Here is a 27,691-nt window from a genome sequence, read left to right as displayed (position 1 = left end):
ATACCCTGTTTTGATATCAATCCTGTCCGTCCCGTCCTTTCCGGTATCGACCCCATCTGTCTGATATCTGCTCGGCCAGTTGGAATTGATCTCGCCGGTCTCTGGCTTCCTGTGTTTCCAGACTGCTGCCAGACCGCTGCCTAACGTGCACGACTCCCCATTTCCCGTAAAATAAAAGGCTTGTGTGAGAAACGTCACGCATTTGGGTCCTGATCCTGTTCCTGACACACTGTCTCTTTAAGGTTATGAAAATCCTCATAAATTGTAATAATATTTTTTAAAGCAAAACATCAATCCATCAATTTTTTGAAATATCTATTTCATAAGACGGATCTTTGGGTAAATAAAATAAAAATGAAAAGTATATCAAAAATGAACAATATGTTCGAGCAGTCCGTTTCGCTTTTTAGGTTGATGTCACCAAATTCCTGCTTTAATTTGCACAAGAAACTCCAATAATTCAGTCGTTTTGTTTAGAAAACCCCCAAAACGTAGTTGTTTGAACAAAAATGGTTCCTTCCTAATACAAAACAACAAATCATCCCTTGAAAAAGTAAAAGAAAAAAACAACAAGGACCTCAAAACAGATTTTGCACGGACGAACTGGAAACTCTACGATTCAATTTTCATATTACTGAACCAACTCATAAAAAAACTGCCATTTTGTTTGAAGCAACCAGCAAAATTCGGTTATTTTTCACAAAACAAATTTGATCCAAGTAGAAAACATCAAATTTTGACCTCATTTGAATTGTTTTTAAAGTCATTTTTTGAACGTGCAGACGGACATATAGCCGGTAAGAAAGACAACTCTTACCTGTATGTAAAATGAAGAATGGCCTGGATGGCATTGCCTCCTCCGGTAGTGATGTCCCCCTCAAATCCAGGTAGGAGAGGAATCACCACAAACACTCGATATTTCTTCTGTTCTCTGCAAAAAGAAATGAAAAATATTCTCATTAGTTTGACCTGAATAAGATTATGGGCCGTTTTATCATCCGTATACCACTCGTCTGTTCTTGATTCCCTGTTTGTCTCTGGCTACGACCCGTTTTAGACCTCCGACCACGCTCTGATCCCCCTCTCCGGCTATCGACACGTTTTTCCCCTTTGACCACGCTACGATTTCCCGCTCCAGGAGATCCACTTCCGCATTCCGAACCTGCTCCGATCCCGTGAGCGGCTTGCTTCCTTCGTCCAGCGAGCACCGGATCGCTGGCGTTTGCTTTTCCTCTATATCTCCATAAACTTGTGAGTAAACGTTACGCATCTGGGTCCTATTCCTGTTCTGGTTCTGACAGTCCGTAAGTTGCTTCAGTGCTATATTTTGCATTTTGTTTGTAGGCTTATAAAAGTATGTTTAAGGCTTGTGTAAAAAAAACCTGTATTGTTTTGTACTCAAAAAGAAACATTTCATAAAATAAAATGCTCTAAAAAGATAAATAAATTTATGTTGAACTTACTTTTGTATGTGAATTTCCCTGCGGGGATGAATAAAGTATCTATCTATCTATCTATCTTTTGGAAGATGGGCTTCAAGAGTTAGGCGACTTCCTCGTCCGTGGTAGAAAGTAGCCGAAAAAAAGCAATCGATCCGACCGTTTTCTCAACCGCATCAAGCTTTCTTATTCCAATTTAATTTCATAAAAAATGTCTGGCCTCTTCTTTACACTTGACACCAACCATATTGAATGGATGCACCAGATATTAATCAATAATGTCAAAGTTCTTGCCCTGGAGATACAGTATAGTCTGTTTACACACAAACTAGGAAGAGGACGCCGGATTTCTTCTTCGGGGTGGATGCTGGGTAAGCTCTCACAGCGCCATGCACCAGTAGTGGCGGAAAGAAGCACTGCAGTGCTGTCCTGTACTGTAGAAAAAGGTGCACACTACAAAATCTAAATGACATCAAGTATTTTTCGACATCCCGAATTTTTTTTTCGTATCAACAGTTTTTCGTAACACGAATGTTCGTAAGTAAGGGAGCGTCTGTAATGCTCTGCATTTGTGTGGTCGCTATCAATGATCCCCAATCCCTTATTCCTGTGAGCATGGCCTGGCAGAAGCCATTTATGTCAGGTGGCATGCCGTTCTGGCTCTATTACAATGAAATGCACGGTTGTGGGTGCGATCCATTATCATTTGTTGACTATTGCCGAGAGCAGGGGCCAAAAGGATGCTTTTATTCAGTTCACCCCGCTGAAAGCTGGTATTTCGGCCTACCTAAATTGAGCTTTACTGCTTTGGCAACGGTCCATTATCACCCGTCGACTATTGCTGAGAGTGGGGGCCGAGAGGGCAAATCTGTGTCATGCAGGGAAGCTATCCTTCCATTATTCCTGCTTAAAATAAACAGCACCCATGTCGCCGCGATCCATTTCCCCCAGTTTTGCATATTTTCACACGACGCCGCAGGTTCTGATCCCCGTTAACGGCGATAAAGGAGAATGTTTTAGTCACAGCGGGCAGACCTGAAAGCTTGTAGTATTCTGTTCACAATGGCGTCCCCGATTCCGTTGTAGACGGTCTTGCCGTCGGCGCAGCTGATGAAGAACTGGTTCTAATGGCGGAGGGAAACAGATGGCGGCTCGGTGTGAGCTAAGGACCGAAACAGCTATCGGTAGCTAGGGATGCGTTTGTACTCAGGAGGACGTGAGAAAATGAGTAGTAATGATGGGGCTTTGAGTAGTTTACATACAGTACCTCAATATAAATGTAGTGCTGGCTGTTCTCGATGGTATGGATGTAAGCGTTGAGGATTGAGTTTTCACAAGTACCGGTGGACCAGCGATCAGCAGAACGCAATACCTGGGAAAATGATGTCATGTTCATTATACTGTTGGAAATACTTGTGTCAATAAGCCTGGGAACTGCACTGATGAAAGCTGACACACACTTTTCATGTAGATAGATAGATGTCTAGATAGATGTCTAGATAGATAGATGGATAGACGTCTTGATAGATAGATAGATGTCTAGATGTCTAGATAGATAGATGCATAGATAGATAGATAGATACATAGAAAGTTATAGAGACAGATAGATAGATACATAGATACATAAAATGTTAAAGAGATAGATGTCTAGATAGGTGTCTATCTAGATAGATGTCTAGATAGATAGATAGATGTCTAGATACATAGATAGATAGATACATAGAAAGTTATAGAGACAGATAGATATATACATAGATACATAAAACGATATAGAGATAGGTGTCTAGATAGATGGATAGATGTCTAGATAGATAGATGTCTAGATAGATAGATACATAGAAAGTTATAGAGATAGATAGATACATGAAACGTTATAGTGATAGATGTATAGATAGATGTCTAGATAGTTAGCTAGATAGATAGCTAGATAGATAGATACTTTATTCATCCCCGTAGGGAAATTTATACTTAAAACAAAGTAATAAAAGAAATCGAATACAAAAATCCCCAATATAACGTGTTGATATAGAGTATTTAAATAGTATTTAAATAGTAAATAGTATTTAAATACCTACGGAAAATACATACTGTCATAAAAATAGGGTCATATGCAAATGTGGGGGCTTTACTCCCCCGCATGGAGTTAAAGAGCCTCATAGCATGAGGAAGAAATGATCTCCTCAGTCTGTCCGTGGAACAAGACTGTGACGGCAGTCCGTCGCTGAAGCTGCTCTTCTGTTTTTGCAAAATGTAATATGATCTTAGTAGGTTTCCAAACAAGAGAGAAAATGAATGGCAGTCTGAGCTCAAGGTTATTGAATCCTGAAAAGAGCTGAAACATAACCCGAAACCCGGGCTGGATACTTGTATGGGTGCCGCTGAAGAATGAGGTTCAAGTGACAGGCACACCCACGACACATGGTCAACTGCCGCTTGTTTTATTGCTAGCCGCCCCGTAAGGCTTTTCTAACATGCATGTCACTAAAGCGTGCTTCCTTCAAAGAGGGATGCCCTGTGGATTTGAATCTAAAAATTGTAAAAAAGATTTGAGCAAATACAAGACCTGGAGTTTGGCTTTCTTGGAGCCGGGTACAGTGAAAGACAGCGTGTCAGCAGAAGAGTGAGATTTGGGTAGAAGGTAAGGGTAGAAATTGTCCTTGTACTTGTTTTTGAAGATCTACAAAGACAAAGCAAAGAAGTCAGGTTATTTGGACTTTCCCCTGAAGATAAACACCTTAAGTTTGTAGGTACTGTGCACAAAAGAACAAATGGAAATCCTATGGCCGTCATGATTACTGATATGACTCAGCCGTGCCCGCTCTTTTGGCGCCAACTGCCGCGGGTTCTGATTGGCTCCCGATCAGTATTTGAACCCGGTCCTGTCTTTCCCCTTTTGTCAGTCCGTCTGCGAACCTCAGTGAACACTAGACAAGCCTTTTTCGACCATGACTCCCGCCTGTCCCGTTTTTGCTCCCGTTTGTCTCCGGCTACGACCTGTTTTGACCCCGACCACGTCTGCTCTCCCGTCACGGCTTACGATCCATTTTTGATCCCGACTACGTCTACTCTTCTGTCCTGGCTTACGACTCGTTTACGATCCCGTCCACGTTTTTGCTCTCCTGTCCCGGCTATCGACCTGTTTTTCCCGTCGATGACACCGCCATCGCCCGCTACGGAAGATCCACTTCCGTATTCGGATCACTATCCAATTCTGAGAGCGACTTGCTTCCCGCGTCGAGCGAGCACCGGATCGCGGGTGCTGCCCTTCCTCTCCTTATCTCAATAAACTTGTGAGAAACGTTTCGCGATTGGGTCCTGTTTCCGTTCTGGTCTTGACAGGAAATTTGTTTTCTTTTACACTAAGGAATCACTTCTAAGTTCCCGCCATGTTTGTCTGCCGTCTTGTTGCATGCTGTGGCACTGGTTTTCGGTCACATTGCCATTTAGTAGTCAAATTTTACACATTTGGGCTTGAAATTATTTTTGGAGTGCAATCTTATCTTAATCTGATCAAATATACTGTACTGCCTCACGAACAGATAATAAGTGTCATGGTTACTGATGTGAAGCACCTGTGCCCGCTCCTTTGGCGCCAACTGCCTCGGACTCCGATTGGCTCCCTGTCACTATTTAAACCCACGTCTGTCACCTGTTGTCAGTCCGTCTGCGAACCTCAGTGTACTCTAGGCAAGCTTTCTCGACCCTGACTCCCACCTGCTTTTGCTCCGGTCTGTTTCCGGGCTTCGACCCATCTTTTGATCCTGACCACTTCTACTCTCCTCTCCTGGCTTTCGACTTGTTTCCGATCACGTTTTTGCTCTCCTGTCCCGGCGACTGACCCGTTTTTTCCGTTTACGCCACCGCCATGGCCAAGTCCCACTTCCCCGTTCAGAGAGACCTGCTTCCCGCGTCCAGCGATCACCGGATTGTGGGTGCAACTCTTTCTTCCGATAAAACTTGTGAGAAACGCAACGCAAGTGGGTCCTGTCTCCGTTCTGGTCCTGACAAGAAGTCTGTATATTCAGAAAAAATACTAATCTGTTGCTACCAACTGATATGGATGACTTGGCTTAACAATGGAAGAAAGCAAATACTGAACAACAGCATGCCTTTTTGCTAATATAAAAACGGGTAATTTCCTGGGGCACACTCGACAAAGTTTTAAGGTACACTAGCGTGCCCTGGAACACAGGTTGAAAAACAGCGCCCCGAGTAACGGTTCTCAAATTTGACCTTGGTGAAGTTCCAGCGCTGGATGAAGTGGCGAGCCACATCTCTGGCCGCTCTGCCGTGAAAACCTGCCGACAGATCGCGCCACGGCATGCGAGGCACTCTGGTACGGTCGATGTTATCTGAAAATCATTTGGAAAATCCGTTATCTCCGAAAGCCGTTTGCCGGATGTCACTTTCAAACCGTACCTTCGAACGGTTTGTCCAGTTGCACCCAGTCTTTCCTGATGAAGTTGCTGTAGTCTTTGCCCAGCCACAGTTTGGTATTGCCCGTCAGATCCACGTCCGCCACTTCCTGGGTTTGATTTTCGGATGGTTTTGGAACAGCCGAACCGTTTTCCTAATATTAGCGCAAAAAAACACAAAAAAAAGAGACACTCGTGTCATGCCACAAACAAGATTCCTCAACAAAGAAAAATTGACACGAGAAATATGCTTTAACATTTAGTGTTAATTGAGAGCAGCTCAAAATGATTCCCCTTTTAGTGGCAATAATAGGTTTCCTGTTGGTATTTCCTGTCGTTCCCGTTTATTTTTGTCCTGTTTAATATCGGTTCCCAGTTTCGTTCCCATCTATTTTTGTCCTGTTTATTATGCTCTCTAATTTTATCAATTATCAATCCCGTCTGTCCCATCCTGTCCAGAAGTTGACCCCATCCGTCCGATACGTAGTCGGGCAATTGGTATCGATCCCGTCGGCCTCTAGCTTTCTATCATTTCACGCCAGACTGCTGCCTAACGTCCATTTCCCGTCAAATAAAAGGCTGGTGTGAGAAACGCCAGGCGTTTGGGTCCTGATCCTGTTCTAGTTCTTGACAATGAGCTCTAAATGCCTTCCATCGGAAGAATGATTGATGTTGCATTGCTCATACCAGCCATGTCCAAAGTCTGGCCATGGGGCCAATTACGGCCCGCAGTCAACTCTTTACTGGCCCGCAGCCTATGTCATAAAATGAATAGGGGAGCTGTTGCTGTCGTGTCCAGCATGGTCGCCGTGGCGACCGGCTGGCCCCGCCCCCTGGGCACCGGCTGTAGTAGATCAGCTAATTTGCGTGTGTGCTACCTAAGGGTGGGTTGTGGGTATTGCGGGTGCTGGTTCATTTGCGTTTTCTGTTCTGCATTATTCTGTTCCGTCCGTCTCGAGGAAATCTGTGTTTGCACGTTTTGAGTTAAAACCTGTTTTGTGAATATTCCCTGGTCTGAGTTCCTGTTTGCCTGTAAAGCCTGTTTTTGTTTGTTTTGTCCCTGAGTGTTGGACGACTTTTATTTTGCTAAATAAAAGTACTGATCGTCAGCGCAAATGAGTTCTCCCTTCCTGCCTCCTGCTTCCGTTCTAGTCCGGTCTCCTGACAGTTGCGGTTCTGGTCAGATGTGAATCAGGCTTTGACTCTCAAGCATCTCCTCATGAGTAAATATCGGTGTCGCTTGTCTCTCTTTGTGAGTTTTGTTCAGAGGTGAAAGGTAATAGAGCTAACATAATGCAGACCATTTCCCATGATGACTCCCGACTTACTTCCGGCTCTCCCGGCGGCTCCGTCGCCTTTTCGTCCGCGTCCAGGTCAACGAGTCGGTATCGGCTATCGTCCCACCTCCCGAAGGCCAGGTCGATTCCCCCGACAAATGCTACGGTTTGGTCGATTGCGACCATCTTTTCGTGGTGGGCCCAAAGGAACACCACGGATGATACATGATCGGGATGTCTCATGACCTGTTAAAAGGGGGAAAAAAAACATTCCATCTCTTCTTTAAATCTTCGGGTCCAGAGATGAACACACCTTGATGTTTGGGTGCATATCCATAAGAGCCCGTTTACTGTGGTCACTATTGATACCAAGTGCGAGTTCCACTTCTTTGTAGAGCATAACGCACACTTTGACTCCTTGTTCCTGCAGGTGGGTGGAAATGTCAACTTTGTCAGAAGATGGACAATGCTCAGATGTCTTATGGTCAAAAATACAAATAAAATCCCAGAGAGTCATTAGCTAGAACAGAATAGTCTTTATTGTGATCAATAACACAGTGAACATAGTTTGCAACGAGATGAGACATGGCACTCCAGGATAAACAAGATAAACAGGTGATAATAACTGAAAATATTGACAAAGTAGTGTCAGGGGACATATACACTAAATGTAGGTATTAGCGTCTGTCGGGAGTATAGATTGATTCATTTGTTATATTTTAAGTATTTACTGCCAAATATATACAATTGTTCATTTTTCTCAGGACCGGAACAGAAGTAGGACCCAGATGCGTAACGTTACACACAAGTTTATTGAAATATAGAGGAAAGGAAGCTGGACGCGGGAAGCAAGCCGTTCACAGGATCAGAAAGTGTTCCGAATGCGGAAGTGGATTTTCCAGAGCGGGAGATCGTAGTGTAGTTAGACGGAAAAACAGGTCGTTAGCCAAGACGGGAGATCGGAACGTGGTCGGGGTCAAAAAACGGGTCGTTAGCCAGGATGGGAGATCAAAACGTGTTTAGGGTCAAAAAACAGGTCTTAGCAGGAGACAATCGGGGAAATCAGGAACGGACGAGAGGAAAACGGGGGACAAAACGGGACCGATGGGAGTCAGAGTCAGAAATGCTTCCCTTGTGAAAACAGAGGTTTGCTGACGGACTGACAACAGGCGAGTGAAAGGACTGAGCTTAAGTAGGACAGGGAACCGGTCAGGTAGCCGGCAGCAGATGGCGCCAAACGAGCGGGCACAAGTGAATGTAATGAGTCATCATGACAATTTTAGAGTTTTTCAAATTTTACTGGGTAAAAATAAAAATAAGAAGGAAAAAATAAAGTTTTTCATCACATGTTTATCCTGGAGTGTCACATCTAATCTTGTGAACAATGAACACTACATATTTAATCAATGACAATCAAGACAAACACATGTTGTTTGAGTTTTCTAACTGGACTTTGTAAAAATCCCACTATAATAAAACATTTTCAAACAAATACACGATGCAAAATCTGTCTCCGCAACGTAACTGAAAATGAGTGAATTCAAGCCAAAGCAACATTCGAAATGGCAGTGTTCCCTCTCCTTAATTTATAAAAGTGATTTAAAAATGACACCCACCGCTTTGCGTCTCAGTACTTCATCCAAGCGCCAGACATTATCGGTCGCCGGTCTTTTCAGGAACACTTCAGGGCTCAGCCTAATAATAATAGTGCTATATTTCAATGTATAGTATATCAATACTGATAACAGGGTTCAGGAACCTTTTTGACTCAAAAAGCCATAAAAGCAAAAATATTTTGGATTTTTAGAGAGATTCACACCATATATTTTAAGACAAAATACAGCAAAACCGCGAAACCCGTTCTCCAGACAAAAACTAATTCTTCAGCGCATTTTATTTCACTGTATCGTGTCATTTGTTAAGTTACTTAAGAGTGTTAAGGCTTATTTTGACTGTCTTTTTTGGCCAAAATAATGGTTTCAAAACAAGGTGCAAGCAAAGGTACTTCGTAAAAATGTCCCAAAATACTGCAAACAAGGATACCGATGTATTTACCTTCAGTGCAGACGGAGTTGGGCAAAGGAGAAAGAGTGGGCGCGAGCTGTGTATAGCTCCTCCCATTGCCACTGCTCACCCAATTATATCGCTCTACATTCTTTGCTAGAGTTTCTGGGAAAAACCCTTGTTTTTGGTTTGTTCTGTGGCTTTTCATCAAAAAGCGGCTCAACAATAAAGGTATGTTTTTTAATGAACTTCCATGTAAAGGATGATTTTGCGATTTAAAGCCACAACAGGGGCTGTCGGTGTGACAACTTGACTCATAACTGTAGTTACAATCGCGTCCTCTTTGTACTGGACTGAACCCTCTTACTTACAGTGCTGTCTCTTTTTCGTGATTGCGACAAGTAGCTCAAAATGAAGCAATATATAATGAAATTGTGAATATGCTTGATTGCTATTAGGTTTTTCGAGAAGGGTTGTTCAAACTTCACATTGTGTTTGCTGTTAAAAACGTCATATTGAAATATAATATTGTGAATGTGCTTCATTGTCATGATTGTTTTCTGTTATTAGTGTCAATAAATTTGTTCAAACCAAAAAATATAGTTAAATATTGCACAAATTCTATTTTATCGCGGAGCTGTTGTAAAAGTTGTAAAAGGATAGTGGGATGTTTGGACGCGTTCTAAGGGATGGGCAGGGCACCTGTATGATGCAGCAGGGGTAAACCAGTGAAAGCTGTCGGACAGAAGAGTGCGTTGTGTCACCCTGACCCGAATGACACGGCTGCTTTCTTGCGTCCCGTTTCACCCGGAGGGACGGAAGCATGACCCACTTAGGTGCCTAACTTGTTTGGGTGTTTGAGTTGGTCATGGTCACATTTTTTTTTGTGATGTTTTTCCTTTTTCGTTTTTGTGTAGGTGTTTGATGGATATGACCAAGGTAAATAGATAGATAGATCTCGGAGCTATGTGAAAAGAGCCATTTATATTTAGGTTCCTGATCCCAGGTATATAAAATCAACCCCCCCACCCCTCTTTGTCTAAAAAAAAACCCAAAAAGAGTCCCGTACCACCAGTCTGTGATGAAAATTTCCTCCTTTGCTTGCTCGAGCGCATCAGCGAGATCGGCGAAGTAGTCGCTCCCGTTCACGTACCTTCAAGTGTCCCGGCAAAGAAGATTCGGAATCAGACGAGGAACAGACTCGTGGAAAAGGACACAAGCTACCATTTAGTGAAGGTGTTCTCCCGTGGAGGAGCGAAACCTCCGAAGCGTTGGACTTGGAGGAAATGGCAAGTTGCCGCCAGACGGTTGATTTCATGACTCCACCAGTGTGCTTGCCGATAGCTGCTGCATTTGATGATCAGATTCCTGAAACCGAGAAATGAATGAATGAATGGAAACTTTTTTTCGAACGTTAAAATAAAAACAGGACATAAACAACGACTCAACAACAAAATAATCTTACATAATATGTTTGAAAAGGGGTCATCTTCCCTATTCAATACACCAATGGTAATAACGACAATAGTAATCATCTTAATAACAGTTATGATATAACAATAGCAACAATAACAACAAAGTTAACCATAGTTGTAAACTCTGTATTTCCAATCTACCCTATTTTCTTCATATCTGTATTCCGCCAGTGATGTTTTTTGTATTTCAATTTGAAAAAGTAAATAGTTGGACATTGTTGGATCTCGTCTAGTAAATTGTTCCAAAGTTTGACTCCGCACACAGACACACACATACTTTTCCTGGTGATTCTCACCTTTGGGATTATGAATTTACGACAGCCCCTTAAGTTATCATTTCCCTTTTTCCGAATGAATCGTTTTTGGATGTTTTCTGGCACTATGTTTTTGTTGACCTTAAATAGCAGTTAGGAAGAGAAACATTTTACTAAACGATCCAATTTGAATCATTTGGACTGCAGGAATAAAATAGGAGTATGATCCCGATATCCTACCCGGTGTATGGTTCTTATTGCACGTTGTTGGAGGATAAAAAGGGGCCAAAGTCAACTTTTGGAACGATTGCCCCAGACTTCTGCACAATATGTTAAGTATGGCAGAACGAGAGAACAATATCATCAATACGATGCATTATAGTTTCAAATGAATTTGGCTTTCTCATCTCATTAGCTGCACCGCTTATCCTCAGTAGGGTCGCGGGGGTGCTGGAGCCCATCCCAGCAATCATCGGGCAGTGGGCAGGGGATACCCTGAACTGGTTGCCAGCCAATCGCAGAATTTGGCTTTATTAATGATTGAAATGCTTTTAGATACCTTAGTTTGTATGTGTCCGATGTGTGTTTCCCAGCTTCATTTCTTGACCATTATGACCCCTTAAAACTTATATGGGACAGTATGTCAATCCAATAGAGCCAAAAGGATGGAGCAGCCAAAGACAGCGGATTTACCGGGTAAAGTTCTCGATGCAAACTCCGTATTTAGTGCCGGTGTAGGCACGGCCCACTTTGACGTTGAACTCGGGGTCGAACAGCAACACGAAATTGATTTGTCCTCGGTCTCGGTTCATGTACATCAAGAAAGAGTCTTTGACCACCAGCCAGCGCCGGGACCAGCGGTAGCAGAACTGATGATGGCCGATGCAATTCAAACCTTGGATGCGGTGACCGCCGGACCTCTTGAAGATCGGCCCTTCTCTGTGGGAAACACAAACGGTGGACCGTGAGCAGGCACTTGCCCGTTTTCATGTCTCGAATGTTGAAGGACACGGCTTACAAGCCTTTGGGACCGAGGTCTTGGACAAATGAAAGCGCGCTGACAGAGAGGAACTCCAGCTTGATGGGGACAAAAAATAACATGGCAACAAGTTAGTCCACATCACATGATGACACGGCATGCTTTTGTTATCGTTTGTCGGTTTCTTTTACCATGCTGTGGTAATTCCGACAGAACGTGTTTTCCAGCAGACCATTCAGGTGCTCCTCCAGGTATTTCTGTCACACAAATGTAGACAGGATTTAGCAGCTTCCCCTTGAGTCAAGTCAAGTCAGGTTTATTGTGACGCCCTTAATCACAAAGAGTCTCAAAGGGCTGCACAGACCACAGATTATTGCAAACTACTATTATGACACCATCCCCTGATCTAAAACCTACATGAGGGCAGGGAAAAACTCAAAAACCTTAACATGAGGAAAATGAAGAAACCTTGAGAAGGGAAGGTCTCAAAGGGCTGCACAGACCACAGATTATTACAAACTACAGATTATTATGACAGCATCCCTTGATCTAAAACCTACATGAGGGCAGGGAAAAACTCATAAACCTTAACATGAGGAAAATGAAGAAACCTTGACAACGGACAGTCTCAAAGGGCTGCACAGACTATTGCAGACTACAGACTATTATGACAGCATCCCCTGATCTAAAAGCTACATGAGGGCAAGGAAAAACCCAAAAACCACAACATGAGGAAAATGAAGAAACCTTGAGAAGGGACAGCACATGAGCCCTTTCTTTTAGTTTCCAAAACAGATCTGCCCTAAAGGCTGTGAAAACCAAAGAGCAGCAACATTACTAGCTAGGGCTGCACAATTTTGGAAGAAAACCTAATTGCGATTTTTCAGACCTGTATTGCAATTTCGAAGCGATTTTCGATCATAAAAGTGCATTTCTGTGCTCATTTTAACAGAGTGAAAAGCAAAACTCACACCAAAATGACGTCCTTAGAGACGGAGAGTATACGACTGTAACAAAATAACAACTATAGGTCTATAAATAAAAACAGAATTGCAGTTAAATTAATAGTCTTTACTGTCATACAAAAAGTACAATGAGATGTATTTCAGTGTAAGAAAGCGATTTAGAGAGCGGCTGGCTAGCTACACATTAGTAACAGGTTTCCGTGACTTCTGCAAGGTCTTTCTGATGTTTAAAATACAAGAGTCACAAATGTAGCCGTTTTTCACAAGTACTAGCGCCGAGTCGTCCTATCAACGTGTTCAAGGACTGTACCATTTTGCTGGAGGTCATCCTGCTGCGTTGATTCCCGCGTAGGCTGGGCATTTCTTCAGACATCGCTCTCAGCTGTTGCCTCTCCTTTGCAAATCTGCAAGAGACACAAAAAGCCGTCCTCCTCCTTCGAAAACCTTCGGAAACCCGGTTGGCACGAGGTCGGTACGGACCTTCCTATCGGCATGAGGTGAATCAGCATCCGGTGATTGTAAAGGTCTCGATGCAACTCCTGGAAGTGTTTGTACTTTCTTTTGACCGTCCAGTGGAATTGACCGTGAGTTAGCATCACTGTGTAGAGAGTGCCTACGTGGACCTAAAGAAATACGAGAAACAACGGGAGGGCTATAGACAAAGTACACACAGTATTTGGAATTTTACATGAAATGTAAAAGCAAATAAGATAAAGACGCTGCCCTACTTACGAACAGACCATCGTTCGTAAGTTGAATTTGTTGGTAAGTTGCTTCAGTGCTAGATTTTCTATGTTTAAGGTTTATTGAAGTATATTTAAGGCTTGTTTAAGTAACCTGTATCGTTTTGTACTGAAAAAGAAACATTTCATAAAATATGTTCTATAAAGATAAATAAAGTTAAGTTTACCGTATTTTCCGCACTATAAGGTGCACCTAAAAGCCTTTATTTTCTTCAAAAACTGACCATGCGCCTTATAATACAGTGCGCCTTATATATGGATCAATATTAAGTCGCAAAGTCTCGCAACTAAGGCGAGCAGCCGCCGACTCGATTTTCCCCCGAACGCCAAGTCGTCCGCGGTGTATGCTGGGATTTATTTACCGGCGTTTCATTGGCTAAACAATGTGTCAATCATCAGTTGAATCGATCACTATTGGCTAAAGTGTTTCGGAGGTCAAGGGGCGGATCCTTTTTATCATTTACAGGCTGGCGTAGGCTAAAGCGGCAAAACAAAGCCTGCGATTGGCCGAAAAAGATGAATGTGAATAGCATTTTGGGTTGACGGCATAGAGAAAGCATTTTTTACTATTCTGTCTTTGTAAATATTTTATTCTCCTGGATTTACTAAACTCACGGATATAAGAGGACCATGGTTGCACATTATTATTGAACACAACAACTTCGGTGAGCTACTCCGGCTATATATTTTCCCTGTATCTTGTTTCAGACTGAACTCGATGTTTCTGTGATAAGCGGTGCAGATAATGGATGGAATGGACTGTCTATTTTTAAATTAAACTCAATTCCAAGTGTTTATTGTCATATGCACAGTAAAGTTGCGAGCGAAAAAGGAAATAGAAACTAAAGAATGGTTGGCATTTCTTGAATCCCAAGACTTTAACCTTCCGAATGATATTTGAAACGACGCATTTGAGTGACATCGTACGGACACCGCATCCGCACGTGTTCTCGACACGTACTTGCTTCTTTGCAAGCTTTAGGAATGTTAAGGGGGTAAGAAGTTGGACTGAACTATCTGACTGTTTTGTCCACGTTCCCGTTGTAGCGCCTTATGTATGGAAAATATAGGACCAAAAACTATTTTTTCGGGCTGCGCCCTATAACCCGGTGCGCCTTATAGTGCGGAAAATACAGTGACTTAATTATGAAGATGTGCTTCAAGAGTTAGGCGACACTTTCCTCCGTGGCCGAAAAAAGCATTACAACCATTTTCTCAACCGCATCAAGCTTTCTTATTCCACTTTCATTTCAAAAGACACGGCTCGCCTCTCTTTTACACTTTACACCAAACATATCGAATGGATGCACGAGATATTCCATCTATCTATCTATCTACCTTGGTCATGTCCCTCAAGAGGGGTGACCGACAACATATAAAAAAACAAAGAAAAGAAAAAAGTAGCAAAAAACACCAAAAATGCCCAAACACCCAAACAAGTGAAGCACCTCGGCACAGTGCACAAGAAAAGGTGCACACAATACAAAATCTAAATTACAGCAAAAACATTTCGACATCCTGAAAAAAAAGGCTCATATCTACGGTTTTTCGTCATTTGAATGGTCGTATGTAGGGGAGCGTCTGTATTTGCCACATCAGGTCGACATATTTAAAATGACGTGCGCCTCGGGTTTTCCTGTGCTGCTCTTAGCGTTTTCTCGCAGGCCAGATTAAATCCGTCGGCAGGCCGGAGCTGGCCCGTGAGCCATATGTTTGACAAGAAAATAGTCAAATAATGACAACTCCAAGCCACTTTTGGAGGTATTTCTGTACATAACATGAATAGTGGGCAGCACGGCGGCGCAGTGGTTAGCGCGTATGCGGCACAGTTCTGAGGTCATCGAACCTCCTGTGTGGAGTTTGCATGTTCTCCCCGTGCTTGCGTGGGTTTCCCCCGGGCACTCCGGTTTCCTCCCACATTCCAAAAACATGCATGTCAGGTGAATTTGCTGGTCCAAATTGTCCCTAAGTGTGAATGAGTGAGTGAGTTGTCTGTCTCTATGTGCCCTGCAAAGTGTCCCCTACCCACTGCCCGGAGATAGCTGGGCTAGGCTCCAGCATCCCCTTGACCCTACTGAGGATAAGCGGTGCAAATAATGGATGGATGCATGGATGTATGGACAGGAATAGCGCAGTACCTTGAATGTTCCTCAGTAAGCCACACATAAACTCTACCTTGGAGCGAGTGGTGTATCTCTCGGTGTTGTCCACTCGACACGTGATGGGAACGCCGGGTATTAAAAAAGGGATCCCTTCTTCCTTTAATTCTGGAAGATGGTGGATCACACGAAAAGGGCGACCATCTGTTTGGAAAAAGTAGAAATACAATTGATCCTGATAAATCATTAGTTTGGAAGAAAGGTAAGCAGAAACCGGCGACACACCTTCTAGAATGTTTTTTCCTGAAAGTCTTGAGGATAATCAAGATGCTTTTTGGCAAAAAAAAACGAATCTTTGTATTCTTTTGTGACACCAATGGTTTTCACCTGCGAACTCTCCCATGGATGCCATTTTTGGCCAGTGTCTATCTTATGGTGCAGTCACGAACATTAAATGCTATGGGGCTGCTTTGCTGCCTCATGACCAGGACAACTTGCTAGACTTTAAGTAAATCATAAATATATTTCTTTTTGAGACAAACCTCTTTCCATGTAAGAAGTTCTTCCCATTTGGTTTTCCCACTGGGAAACACTACCTTCATTTTTCCATGGCCCATAATAAATGTTCATGATGGATACAAAATTTTGAGAGTATTACAAATATCTTGCCCCGTATGGCATGCGCCTGCCTTCTTGCGCGCCACCTGTAGAGGGCGATGACACTTCATAAGTCAGTTCCATAAAAACTATTGCCAGCTGCTGTTAATCACAATGGCGAGACGAAGCAGAGTTGGAAGACTTAAGCAGACTTGTTGAGAAACATGGCAACAATTCCAAGCATTTACGAGCACTTCGCACAAAACGTAAGCACTTTTTAACCCTTGTAAACACAACAATTAAATTGCAGCGTTTTCGAGGATTTCAAGCACCCGTACGAACCCCGCTAGCGGCAGCGTCCGGAAATTCTCATAACTTGGATTTTCTCTCGTATGCCGGGCAAGATTTTTGCACGAAAGACGTCTCGCGGCTCGAGGAGGAAACTGTGAATGTTTCTTACCGGTGGTGGATAAGAGACCGTCAATCTCATGTTGATCCAGAACGGGAAGGTCGCGAGAGAAGCGTCTTTTATCGAGGATTTGAGCGGCGGAAGCCTGAGATGGCGACTCGACATCATCCTCCGGAGTGGCCATTGTGATCCTCGGGAACAGCTACACTGCTGCAAAGACAAGGCACCAAAAAAAATGTGAACCAGTGTGTTTCAGCAAAATATGACAAAATGTAGAAAAATGCAAAAGGGAAGAAAGAATCTACAACAAGGAGTGAGCAAACGTATTCAATATGGTTCTAAAAAATGGATTCCATTTTATCATTCTGCTGACACCGAAGCTCAAATCTGAGAGCTCTGCGATAGGGTAGCTGGTTGTATCCCTTAAGCACACGGGTGGTAGGACCACCACGTCCTGTGGTGTGTCTTGGGCAAGTACAGCCTGGTGGCACCCATCCCTCTCCACGCCAACAAATGTCTCAAACAGGGACCTTTCGAGTGTCAGGCAAATGTGCTAACCACCGCACCACGGGGACACGGGCGGCAGGGTGTATCCCTTAACCATTACGGTCGTAGGAACATCACATCCTGTGGTGAGTCTTGGGCAAGTACAGCCTGGTGGCACACATCCCTCTTTAGGCCAACAAATGTCTCAAACGGGGACCTTTCGCGTGTCAGGCAAATGTGCTAACCACTGCACCACGGAGACACAGGTGGCCGGATGTACCCTTTAGCCATTACGGTGTTTGGACCACCTCATCCTGTGGTGTGTCTTGGGCAAGTACAAATGAGCGGGCACAGGTGATTCACATCGGTAGTCATGACACCTATTGGTATTCAGAAACACTAAAAGAAATTAGAAAAAACATTGCAATGGTAAGTAAGTGTTACTTTTGTAGAGCAAGTGGAGGGAAATATGGAATCAGTGCATTTTGAGTAGAAAATAAGGACACACCCAGTCAATTTCCTTATCTTATTTGGGCTTAGATTAAGTCTGTGCGTTATTCAACAGTTTAAAACAGTGCAGATATCACACCTTGGAGGGCTCCTGGACTAAGTGGATTGGGAAGAATCATGGCTCCAACAAGAGAGAAAGACAGGATCATCAAACTTCTTGAAGAAAGTAACTCTACTCGTACGGTTGCCAAGGATGTGGGTCGTTCACTGTCAGCCGTATTGAAGATTAGGACCAAGAACAATCAGCCTGGGAAGGTTGTTAAAGTCAAGCGTACTGTTACGCCAAGGAAGACTTGTAGATGTCAAAACAAACGACTAAAGGCCGTATGTCATGAAAACAGAAGTGCACTATAGGACAAATGAAGAGAAAATGGAAGGAAGTCGATGTATGTGACAGAACTGTGCAAAAACGTCTAAAGGAAATGGGATTTTCATGTAGGAAAGCGAAAAGGAAACAATAGTTGACGCTTAAACGCAAAAGGACAAGACTAAGATGGGCTAAGACTGGTGTTTTTCTCACGATTTTTGCTGAGCAGTCCTTGTTAAAAAGCTCATAGTTAGCCTAGCCCTGATTTACAACCAAATGGCTTTCATCAAGGGCGCTGGCAGAGCCACGTCTTGAACGGTTCGAAATCCAATTCCGAAGCGAGACGCAAGAATAAAAACCGAGCACGAGGTCATCAGAATTCAGCGCCTTTTCAAAGAGGTCAGCAACAATGAGGTGATCTGCTGCTCGCACTTGATGTGAAAAGAGAAATGACAGAATGCAAAAAGCAAGAAGAGCGAACGAGTGAGAATGCTTCACCGTAGTGTGCACGGGAGTGGGCGGCTGCCCGGCTTTGAGGGTTTCCTAGGAAACGGACAATGAGAATGGAGGAACGATGGACGTGTGAGTGAAAAAGAGAGAACATAAAAAGGGGGAGGCGAATGATAAAAACGCGGGAAAACGACAAACGTTTCATTGTACCCGGACATAACACCTCCATTTTGTCTTTGTAGGAGCCCCACCCGATTTAAAGCTGACGGTTTAAACGGCCATAAGAATCAAGGTATTCACGTCTGTTTCTTACATTTTAAAGGGACAGTACGTCATATTGAGTGCCTCCTAGTAGCACAAAAACGTTTTAGGATCGGGACAGTTGTATTTCTTAAAGTTCTTGGAATCCCTGTCTAGAAGTCGCCGCCATGTTTGTTTCAGGTCTCGCTGCTACGGGCAACTTGGAGATACTACTACGACAACAACACCGATGTGTCTTTTTGTGTTGTCGTCAATGCTGGTTGCCGCGGTAATGGATCCGATCGCATATGCTTGTCATCGTTCCTCGAGGATTAAAGGAAACACCAGCGAGCTGACGTTGACGTCGATAACATGTAGGAATTGAAGGATTTGTAATAGAGTGTCACAAAGCGGGTCGGGAAGCAGGAAGTAGGAACTTATTTGCGTAGACGTCCTCACACTTTCATTGAGAAAGAAAAGTTGTCCAAAAGACAAACGGACCAGACCAAAAAAACAAAACGGGTCAAACACAGGCAAAACCCTAAACGAGGCATTTCCAGAATGAAGCAGAACTTGCTGGAATCTCTCAGAACGTTACACGGAAGTGCAACAAAGTCCAACAAGCACAACAAGTATAACCATGCATAAACAAGTTTTCAACAACGATCTGGCATAGCGCAGTTCAAAAGAGCACGTTTAAGTACCCACAGGAGTAATCAAGGGGCGGTGCCAGCTGGGCGCCATGGCAACCGTCCAGAACCTGACATAGATAACCTCCACTGCTGAGGAAACCAAAAACTTTTATTCAGTAAAAAGAAAAAAACAAAAACATTGATTTGAATACTAGGCATAAAATAAATATGAACCATCATGCTAATGGTCATTTTTATGAAAGAATCACAGGTGAAGATTTTTTATTTCTTTCCCATTATGGAATCCATACCTAAGGGCGACACAATGTTTGTCCGCCGTCTTGCTGTGTTACTGGTTTCCGTTTGCATTAGTAGACAGTGCCATCTAGTGGTCAAATATTACAATATGGGGCTTTAAATCCAATAAACAACCCCAATATACAAATACAGACGCTCCCCTACTTATGAACATTCGAGTTACGAAAAACATACATACAAACATTTTTTACAGGATGTCGAAAACTAAACATTGGTGTAAGTTAGATTCTGTATTGTAAGCACCTTTTTCCGAGTACAGGACTGTAGCGCTTCATTTCCGCCACTACCTGTGTGTGGCGCTGTGGGAGGTCACCCAGCATCCTACCCTGAAGAAGAAATCCGGCTTCTATTTCCCGGTTTGGGTGTTTACGCACTGCACTGCATCTCTAGCACGCTAAGAACTTCGACTTTTTATTGTTTAATATCTGGTGCATCCATTCGATACGGTTGGTGTCAAGTGTAAAGAAGAGGCGAGCTGTTTCTTTCAAAATCAAAGTGGAATAAGAAAATTTGATGTGGTGGAGAAAATGTTCTGAACGCTTTTTTCGGCCTCTCTCTACCACGGAGGAGGACCTCTTGAAGCTTATCTTCCAAAAGTAAGTTAAACTTTGTAGAGCTTATTATTTCATGAAAATGTTTCTTTTTTAGAAGAAAACAATACAGGTTACTTATACAAGCCTCAACCATTCTTATATAAACCTTAAACGTACAAAATATAGCACTGAAGCAACTTATGAACAAATTCATCTTACGAACGATCATCCGGAATCTCTTTCGTAAGTAGGGAAGCGTCTGTATATGATACTTAAAGCCACAATGTGTAATATTTGAGCACTAGATGGCACCGTGTTGTCTGGTACGAGCGAGGGCCGGTGATACACGGCACATGATGCCGGACAAACATGGCGCCAATGTAAGTGGGTATCCAGTGGCATTAGCTCAGGAGGTAGAGCGCTCGTTTTGGGATCAAGACGTCGCAGGTTCGATTACCGGCTCCTCCGTGTCATATGTCAAAGTGTCCTTGGGCAAGACACTGAATCCCTAATGCCCCCAATAAGCAGGTAGGCGCCTTGCATGGCTGACTCCCTCTTGGTGTGTGAGTGTGAGTGGGAATGCGCTTTGGGAGGTCTTCAGTGACTTGAAAAGCGCTATAGAAATGCGGTGTAAAATAATAACACATTTATCCACCAATGATTTAAAAATGAACATGATATTATAGTTCATGTATTTTGCAGATTATTCAAATCAATGTTCGACTGGATGATAGTTTTTTTGTACCACTAGGTTGCACTGTTTCACTCAAGGCTAACACATCAACCTTTCTTTTAGTCATCATCCTTCCGATCTCCTCTTTCTTCCACTCAGTCGCTTTACTTCCACATCCTCTCACATTTAGAGACCCTATAACTAGGGTTTGCGAGACTTTCCGGTCTCCCGCCCCCATTTCTTTGCCTTGCTGTCTCTTAAGGAGTAGAGATAGAGAGGAGAGGATCCCCAGTCCCCTCGCTCCCTCCACTTTAGTCGCCTCTTACGACACACAGCGGACCATGGTGGGAGAATTCTCTTACCTCTCACAAGGAGAGAGCCCCTCACCTCAGAGGTCTAAATATAATGGAAGCTAGAGCTCTTGTTGGTGATAGAAAGGAGTGGAGAGGTGTTGTGAAAGGATAGTGGGATTGTGGACGCGTTCTTAAGGATGGGCTGGGCACCCGAATGATGCGGCAGGGGTAAACCAGTGAAAGTTGTCGGACAGAAGAGTGTGTTGTGTCACCCTGACCCGAGTGACACAGCTGCTTTCTGGAGTCCTGTTTCATCTGGAGGGACGAAAGCATGACCGACTTGGTTGCAGAGGTGCTTAACCTGGTTGGGCGTTTGGGTTGGCCATAGTCCCCAAAAGACTTTGTGTGTGTTTTTTTGCTACTTTTTCCCTTTTTTGTTTTTGTATATGTGTTTGTCTTCTTGATAGATGTCTAGATAGATAAAAACCAACACCAGGGATATGTGGAAAGGCATTCAGGCCATTACCAAATACAAGCCAACCACCGCCCCAGTGCAGGACACTAGCATGGACTTTCTGAATGACCTCAACAAATTCTTTGGAAGGTTCGAGGCACAAAACGGCACCACTGCAGCGAAAGCGGTTCCAAATCAGGACGAAAGAGCACTCCACCTGGACTCATCTGACGTGAGGAAGACCCTGAGAAGGGTCAACACAAGGAAGGCTCCAGGCCCGGACAACATTCCGGGGCGGGTACTTAGGGAGTGCGCCGATCAGCTGGCTTGTGTACTAACAGACATTTTCAACACCTCGCTCGACCAAGCCATAGTACCATCATGCTTCAAATTTGCCAACATCATCCCAGTGCCAAAGAAACCACAGATCTTATCATTCAACGATTACCGGCCCGTTGCACTGACTCCTATCATAATGAAGTGCTTTGAGAGACTGGTTAAAGAGCACATCACCTCCAGTCTCCCCTCCTCATTCGACCCCTTTCAGTTTGCCTACAGGACAAACCGTTCCACCAGGGATGCCATCTCCTCTGCGCTTCACCTGAGCCTGACACATCTAGAGGAGAAGAACACCCATGTGCGGATGCTGTTCCTGGACTTCAGTTCAGCATTCAACACCATCATCCCACAACATCTGGTAGACAAAATGAGACTCCTGGGTTTCAACACCCCCCTGCGGAACTGGCTGCTGGACTTCCTCTGTGAAAGACCCCAATCAGTGCGGATAGGTCAGAACAGTTCAGATGTCATCTACCTCAGCACGGGCTCCCCCCAAGGCTGCGTCCTAAGCCCCTTGCTGTTCACCTTGATGACACACGACTGCGTCCCTAGGTCCGCCACAAACCACATCGTGAAGTATGCTGACGACACAACAGTGGTGGGCCTCATCAGGGATGACAACGACCTGGCCTACAGAGAGGAGGTGGAGCAGTTGGTGGGCTGGTGCAGGGACAACAGCCTGGTCCTGAATGTTGACAAAACTAAAGAGATCATTGTCGACTTTAGGAAAAACCAGCCCAACCATGCCCCACTTTGCATCAACAACAAGGCTGTGGAGGTTGTCAGCAGTATCAGGTTCCTAGGGGTGCACATTACAAACAAACTCACCTGGTCCGTGAACACTGCATCACTGGTTAAGAGGGCACAGCAGCGCCTGTACTTCCTGCGGAGGATGAGGAGAGCCCACCTGCCCCCACCCTCCCTCATCGCATTCTACAGGGGCACCATAGAGAGTATCCTGACCAGCTGTATCTCTGTGTGGTGTGGAGGCTGCAGCGCTACCGACTGGGGTAGTGTGAGGAGGGTAACGAGGACAGCAGAGAAAATAATCGGGACTACACTTCCCTCCATTCAGGACATTGGCCAGAAGCGCTGCCTATCCCATGCTAAGAACATTACCGGGGACCCCTCTCACCCCCATCATGGACTGTTCACTCTGCTAGCCTCTGGGAAGAGGTACTGCAGTGTGCGGTGCAGGACCACCAGGCTCCGCAATAGTCTAGTCCCCCTGGCCATTAGACTGTTAAATGGTCAATCTAACATATAGTTAACTTAAATCTAAACGGCTGCTAATCTGACTTTTTGCACTACTGGCAGTTTTTTATAGCTTGCCACTCCTTGCACATTGCTCTCTGCACTATTGTAATTACAGCGTTATTGTTACAGTGTTAATGTTACTGTGTACCTGACTTGTTAACCTGACTGCCCATTTTGCACATCTGGTTAGCTACTCTTCTTGCACTATCGGCACTATGGTAAAATACTATACGTAGCCAAAATACAATACAACTTTATTTATATCTGTACATTCAAGGAAACTGTGGGGGTCAGATGCATCGACATTTCGTTCTGTATACACGTGTACTAGAATGACAATAAAGTAGATCTGAATCTGAATCTGAAGATAGATGTCTAGATAGATAGATAGATAGGATGCACTGTCCCTTTAACATTCTTTGGATGTATGCGGGGAGGCGCAAGAATAATAAAGTAGTTGGAAAACTGCACAAAACAACATGAAATTCCCCTTTGCAGATAACCCACAGTGATTGGCAAATATGAAGCACGTCATGGAACGCGCACTCATTTACTATTGTGCAGAATTGCAAACAAAACATGGCTCAAAGTTGACTGACGTTGAACTTGAGTATGCAAAAAGGCGAATGTCACCACCCATTTTCGTTGTCGACGGCGACGCATTCCCTAACACGGTAATGGATTCAACAAACGCTGCGATTTCCATGATCCCGCACGTTATAAGCGAACACCAAGCGCGATTTCGCATCGGTAAGATCAGCGATGATGTCGTTATACGTCGAGCTGATGGTCCCGGGGGATCGAGTCGCCGTGTAGTACTCACTCTCAACTCCGAAGGGAAGAGCAACGACTCAGCACCATTCTCTCTCGGTGGCTTCGAAAATATCCAGGAAAATGTCCATCATCCGATCGCGCTCCGGCCTTTCATTCAAGCTTCTTTTACGCCCTGCCGCCTCGTACGTGATGTCGCTTCTAGTCTCCACCCATTTTGGCCGCGGGGACAAGGAGGACGAGGGAGGAAGTGGACTTCCCAAACAAGTTTTTTGTCCTTTATTTTCCTTCAGACGATTTGTGTCATGGGCTCGCTTTTGCACTTGACTCCCTCATGCTTAAACCGAGCGAACCGCAGTTTGGCTTTATTGTGCAAATTCGAGGTGTGCTTTTGAAGAAGTAAATAGTGGGACGGGGATAATGGTTTATGCAGTTTTAGTCATGCAAGCTTCAACTTGTCATGCGTTTCAGGGGGGAGAGGAATGCGTGATTCGGCGATGCGTCGTTCGCGAAGTACACGGCTTTATGAACCGGCTCTTGGGAGTGAGCGACGGGAGCCGGTGCTGTGTTGAATCTTGTATGAAATGTCCCTCCCTCGCGCAACCACTTAGTTTAAATACCTTGTAGAAATCACCTTGATAATATTGACTTGGAAAAATAATATAACCCCCCACTTGCCTAAACATCACATAACTGACTTTTCCAGCGATTCAAAGCCGTAATCTTCTGAAAATCGCACGTATTGAAACCTGGTATGTGCTCTACCATAAAGCTGTCACAGTTGCCATGGCGCCCAATCGGCCCTGCCCGTGTGGAGCCAGACAGATTGGCTTTCCTTCTATTAAAGTTCAGTGTTCTCACTCTCCGTTTGTCAGTCCATCAACAAACCTCTGCCCCGCAAGACGTGGGTTCTGACTTGGTCCTGGTTCCTGTTGGCATTTCCTGTCCTGTATTGTTCCCGTTATTTTGTCCTGCTTAATATCGGTTTTCAGTTTAGTTCCCGTTTATTTTTGTCCTGTTTATTATTCTCTCCAGTTTTCGTTCCCGTCTAATTTGTCCTGTTTATTTTTGCTATCCTGTTTCATTATCTATCCTGTCTGTCCCGTCCTGTCCGGTATCGACCCCAACTGTCCGAAATCTGCTCGGGCAATGGCTATTGATCTCGTCGGGGCGGCAGTAGCTCAGGAGGTAGAGCGATCGTTTTAGGATTAAGGGATCCCAGTTCGAATCCCGGCTTGTCCGTGTTACTTGTCGAAGTGTCCTTGGGTAAGACACTTAACCCCCAATTACCCCCAATAAGCAGGTTAGCGCCTTACATGGCTGCACAGATCACGGCCGCTATTGGGAAATGTGAAGCACAATGTAAAGCGCTTTGGGAAGTCATTGACTTGAAAAGCGCTAGAGAAATGCAGATCATTTCATTTCATTTCATTTCATGTCGGCCTCTGGCTTCCTATCTTTCCACACCAGATGGTTGCCTAACGTGCATGACTCCCCATTTCCAGTACAATAAAAGCTTGTGTGCGAGCGTCACGTGTTTGGGTCCTAATACTGTTCCAGTTCCTTACAGATATTCCTTTTTTTCCCATGGATTTTGTGTTGTTGAATTTAAATTTCTTGAGTATGTAAAAGGTTAAAATTATTTGTATTTTATCTTTTTTTCTCGATCTGTAAGTATTTGTGTTTATGTTTAATTCATTTTGTGCATTGTTAGATTATTATAATTGGTAATATACCTTTTTTTGTTTTTACTTTTATTTCTTTTTCCTGGATTTTACTTATTTTTGTTTTGCTTTTTTCCCTCTCCTTTTTTCTTGTATTTCTTCTTATTCTGATTCTGTTTTCCCTGCTTTTTACTCATTTTTTGTCTTTTTTTTATTCTTTTGATTCTCTTCTTCTTAGTTTTTTCCTTTTTATTGTTTTTGCCTTTTTCTCTTTTTATATCCTTTTTATTTTATTTATATACTAATGACTTTATTTTCACCCATTTTTTAAATCATTTGGTCCATAGTGTCACTTGATATTTGGTAATACGCGTATTAAGGCAACAAAAACATACCGAAGAGTCGTTTGTGAGCCAAAAGAGTCGACTCTTTTTATGGGCCAAGCCGAAAAAGCCAGTTCTCTAAGAAGAACGGAGACATACGCGAGCAATCCGTGACGCAACAAAAGGAAGGTGCGGTTTGCGGTAGCGAGAATCACGAAAAGTATCACGAGAATTCGTTGCCTGGATGCTCACTCATATGACATCTATTATTATTACTATGATTATCATCGACATTATTTATCACTATTTGCTTCTTCTTGTTCCTTTTATAAGATTCTGTTTTTTAGTCGAATGAAACTTGTCAGAAACTGGTTAAAGTAGTTCTTTTTCCTACCACAGGTCGGTGTCACGACACTTCTTTTCTCATTTCATTCTAATGCTCTAGTGATGATCATTGACATTGCTTACGATAAATCAAATTAATTAATCGATAATATTGAATAGTTAACAGTTATGTTCGCTCATTTTAAGTATTATCATACTATTTTTTTTGGCCGACTACATTTTTATTTTGAAAATAGATGAGTAAATAAATAAATAAAGAAGGCAAGAAATAATAATGCAATCAAATAAAACAAAAAAATAGCGGGTATTATTTTCTCAATTTATTTATAATAATGTTTTCATATTTTCATTAAAATTATCTTGATATTGGTTATTTAGTTAGTATTTCGGTTTGGAAACAGTTTTGACCCTCCTGTCAGGACCGGAACGGAAACAGGACCCAATTGCGTGACGTTGACCACAAGCTTTATTGAAAGAGAGAGGAAGGGCTGCGCCCACGATCCGGTGTTTGCCGGACGCGAGAAGCAAATCGCTCTCGTACTCGGATTGCGATCGGGAATGGATCTTCTGTGGCAAGAGATGGCGGTGTCAGGGGCGGAAAACTGGTCGATAGCCGGGACCGGGAGAGCAAGACGCGGTCGGGGTTGGATACGAGTCGTAAGCCGGGACGGGAGAGCAGACGCGGTGGGGATCAAAAAGGGGTCGTAAGTCGGGACGGGAGAGCAGACGTGGTCGGGATCGAAACGGGTCGTAGCGGGAGACAAACAGGAGCAAAAAACGGGACAGGCGTGAATCAGGGTCGAAAAAGGCTTGCCTAGTATACACAGAGATTCGCAGACGGACTGACAAAAGGGGACAGACAGGACTGGGTTCAAATACTGACAGGGAGCCAATCACAACCCGTGGCAGTTGGTGCCAAATGAGCGGGCACTGCTGAGTCACATTAGTAATCGTGACACCTCCTTATTTTTCATTTCAGGCTCTGTCAATATAAATCTTTTCAACCAAGAGCTTCATTGCGTATCATTGACATTCCATTCCATCCATAAATCAATTCATTAATAATCTTGTCCTGTATATGTTTGCTTGTTTAAAGTCCTTTTTTCCTACTTACTATATTTTCAATTTCTTTTTATTTGAATTCCGAGTGACAGATCATTTTTCTCATTTTATTTATACTATTGTTTTCATACTTCCTTTTTTGATATATTTCTTTTGATAGGTTTTAAAATATGAATTCAATATTTGATTCGTCTTATTTTAGTAAAAAAAGAAAAGAAAAGAAGTATAACATGTGTACGGTCGGTTGGGGTTGTGTCGGGTTTCCCTTAAGCACCAGGGCAGCATTTCCTGTGGTGTGTTTTGGGCAAAAACAGCGTAGTGGCGCCCATGCCTCTCCAGGCCAAACATGAGTGAGGTAGTTGCTTTAAATTCTGTTTT

The 27,691-nt window shown here is 43.5% G+C and overlaps 1 protein-coding gene across 1 annotated transcript in view; it reads right to left on the bottom strand.

Moving 5' to 3' along the window:
* pld2 (phospholipase D2) overlaps positions 1-24,378 on the bottom strand; it is a 29,774-nt gene extending 5,396 nt beyond the window's left edge. Inside the window, exons 1-19 of the mRNA XM_088321159.1 lie at positions 23,972-24,378; positions 16,708-16,866; positions 15,727-15,854; positions 13,289-13,431; positions 13,119-13,212; positions 12,035-12,100; positions 11,883-11,941; positions 11,558-11,803; positions 10,360-10,503; positions 10,205-10,288; positions 8,748-8,826; positions 7,445-7,555; positions 7,183-7,377; positions 5,859-6,009; positions 5,673-5,791; positions 4,003-4,116; positions 2,707-2,811; positions 2,475-2,563; positions 818-931 (exon numbers count right to left, since the gene is read on the bottom strand). Of these exons, the coding sequence (XP_088177285.1) occupies positions 818-931; positions 2,475-2,563; positions 2,707-2,811; positions 4,003-4,116; positions 5,673-5,791; positions 5,859-6,009; positions 7,183-7,377; positions 7,445-7,555; positions 8,748-8,826; positions 10,205-10,288; positions 10,360-10,503; positions 11,558-11,803; positions 11,883-11,941; positions 12,035-12,100; positions 13,119-13,212; positions 13,289-13,431; positions 15,727-15,854; positions 16,708-16,840 (2,174 nt within the window). The 5' untranslated portion in view covers positions 16,841-16,866; positions 23,972-24,378. The remainder of the gene's footprint in view (positions 1-817; positions 932-2,474; positions 2,564-2,706; positions 2,812-4,002; positions 4,117-5,672; positions 5,792-5,858; positions 6,010-7,182; positions 7,378-7,444; positions 7,556-8,747; positions 8,827-10,204; positions 10,289-10,359; positions 10,504-11,557; positions 11,804-11,882; positions 11,942-12,034; positions 12,101-13,118; positions 13,213-13,288; positions 13,432-15,726; positions 15,855-16,707; positions 16,867-23,971) is intronic.
* Between the last annotated feature and the right edge of the window lie 3,313 nt (positions 24,379-27,691).

Source organism: Urocampus carinirostris, chromosome 17 (genome assembly GCF_059441175.1).
Source record: "Urocampus carinirostris isolate Australia breed hairy pipefish chromosome 17, RoL_Ucar_1.0, whole genome shotgun sequence".
Lineage (NCBI taxonomy): Eukaryota > Metazoa > Chordata > Actinopteri > Syngnathiformes > Syngnathidae > Urocampus > Urocampus carinirostris.
The sequence above is the reverse complement of the archived record's forward strand: the minus strand, read 5'-3'. Positions and strand labels throughout refer to the sequence as shown.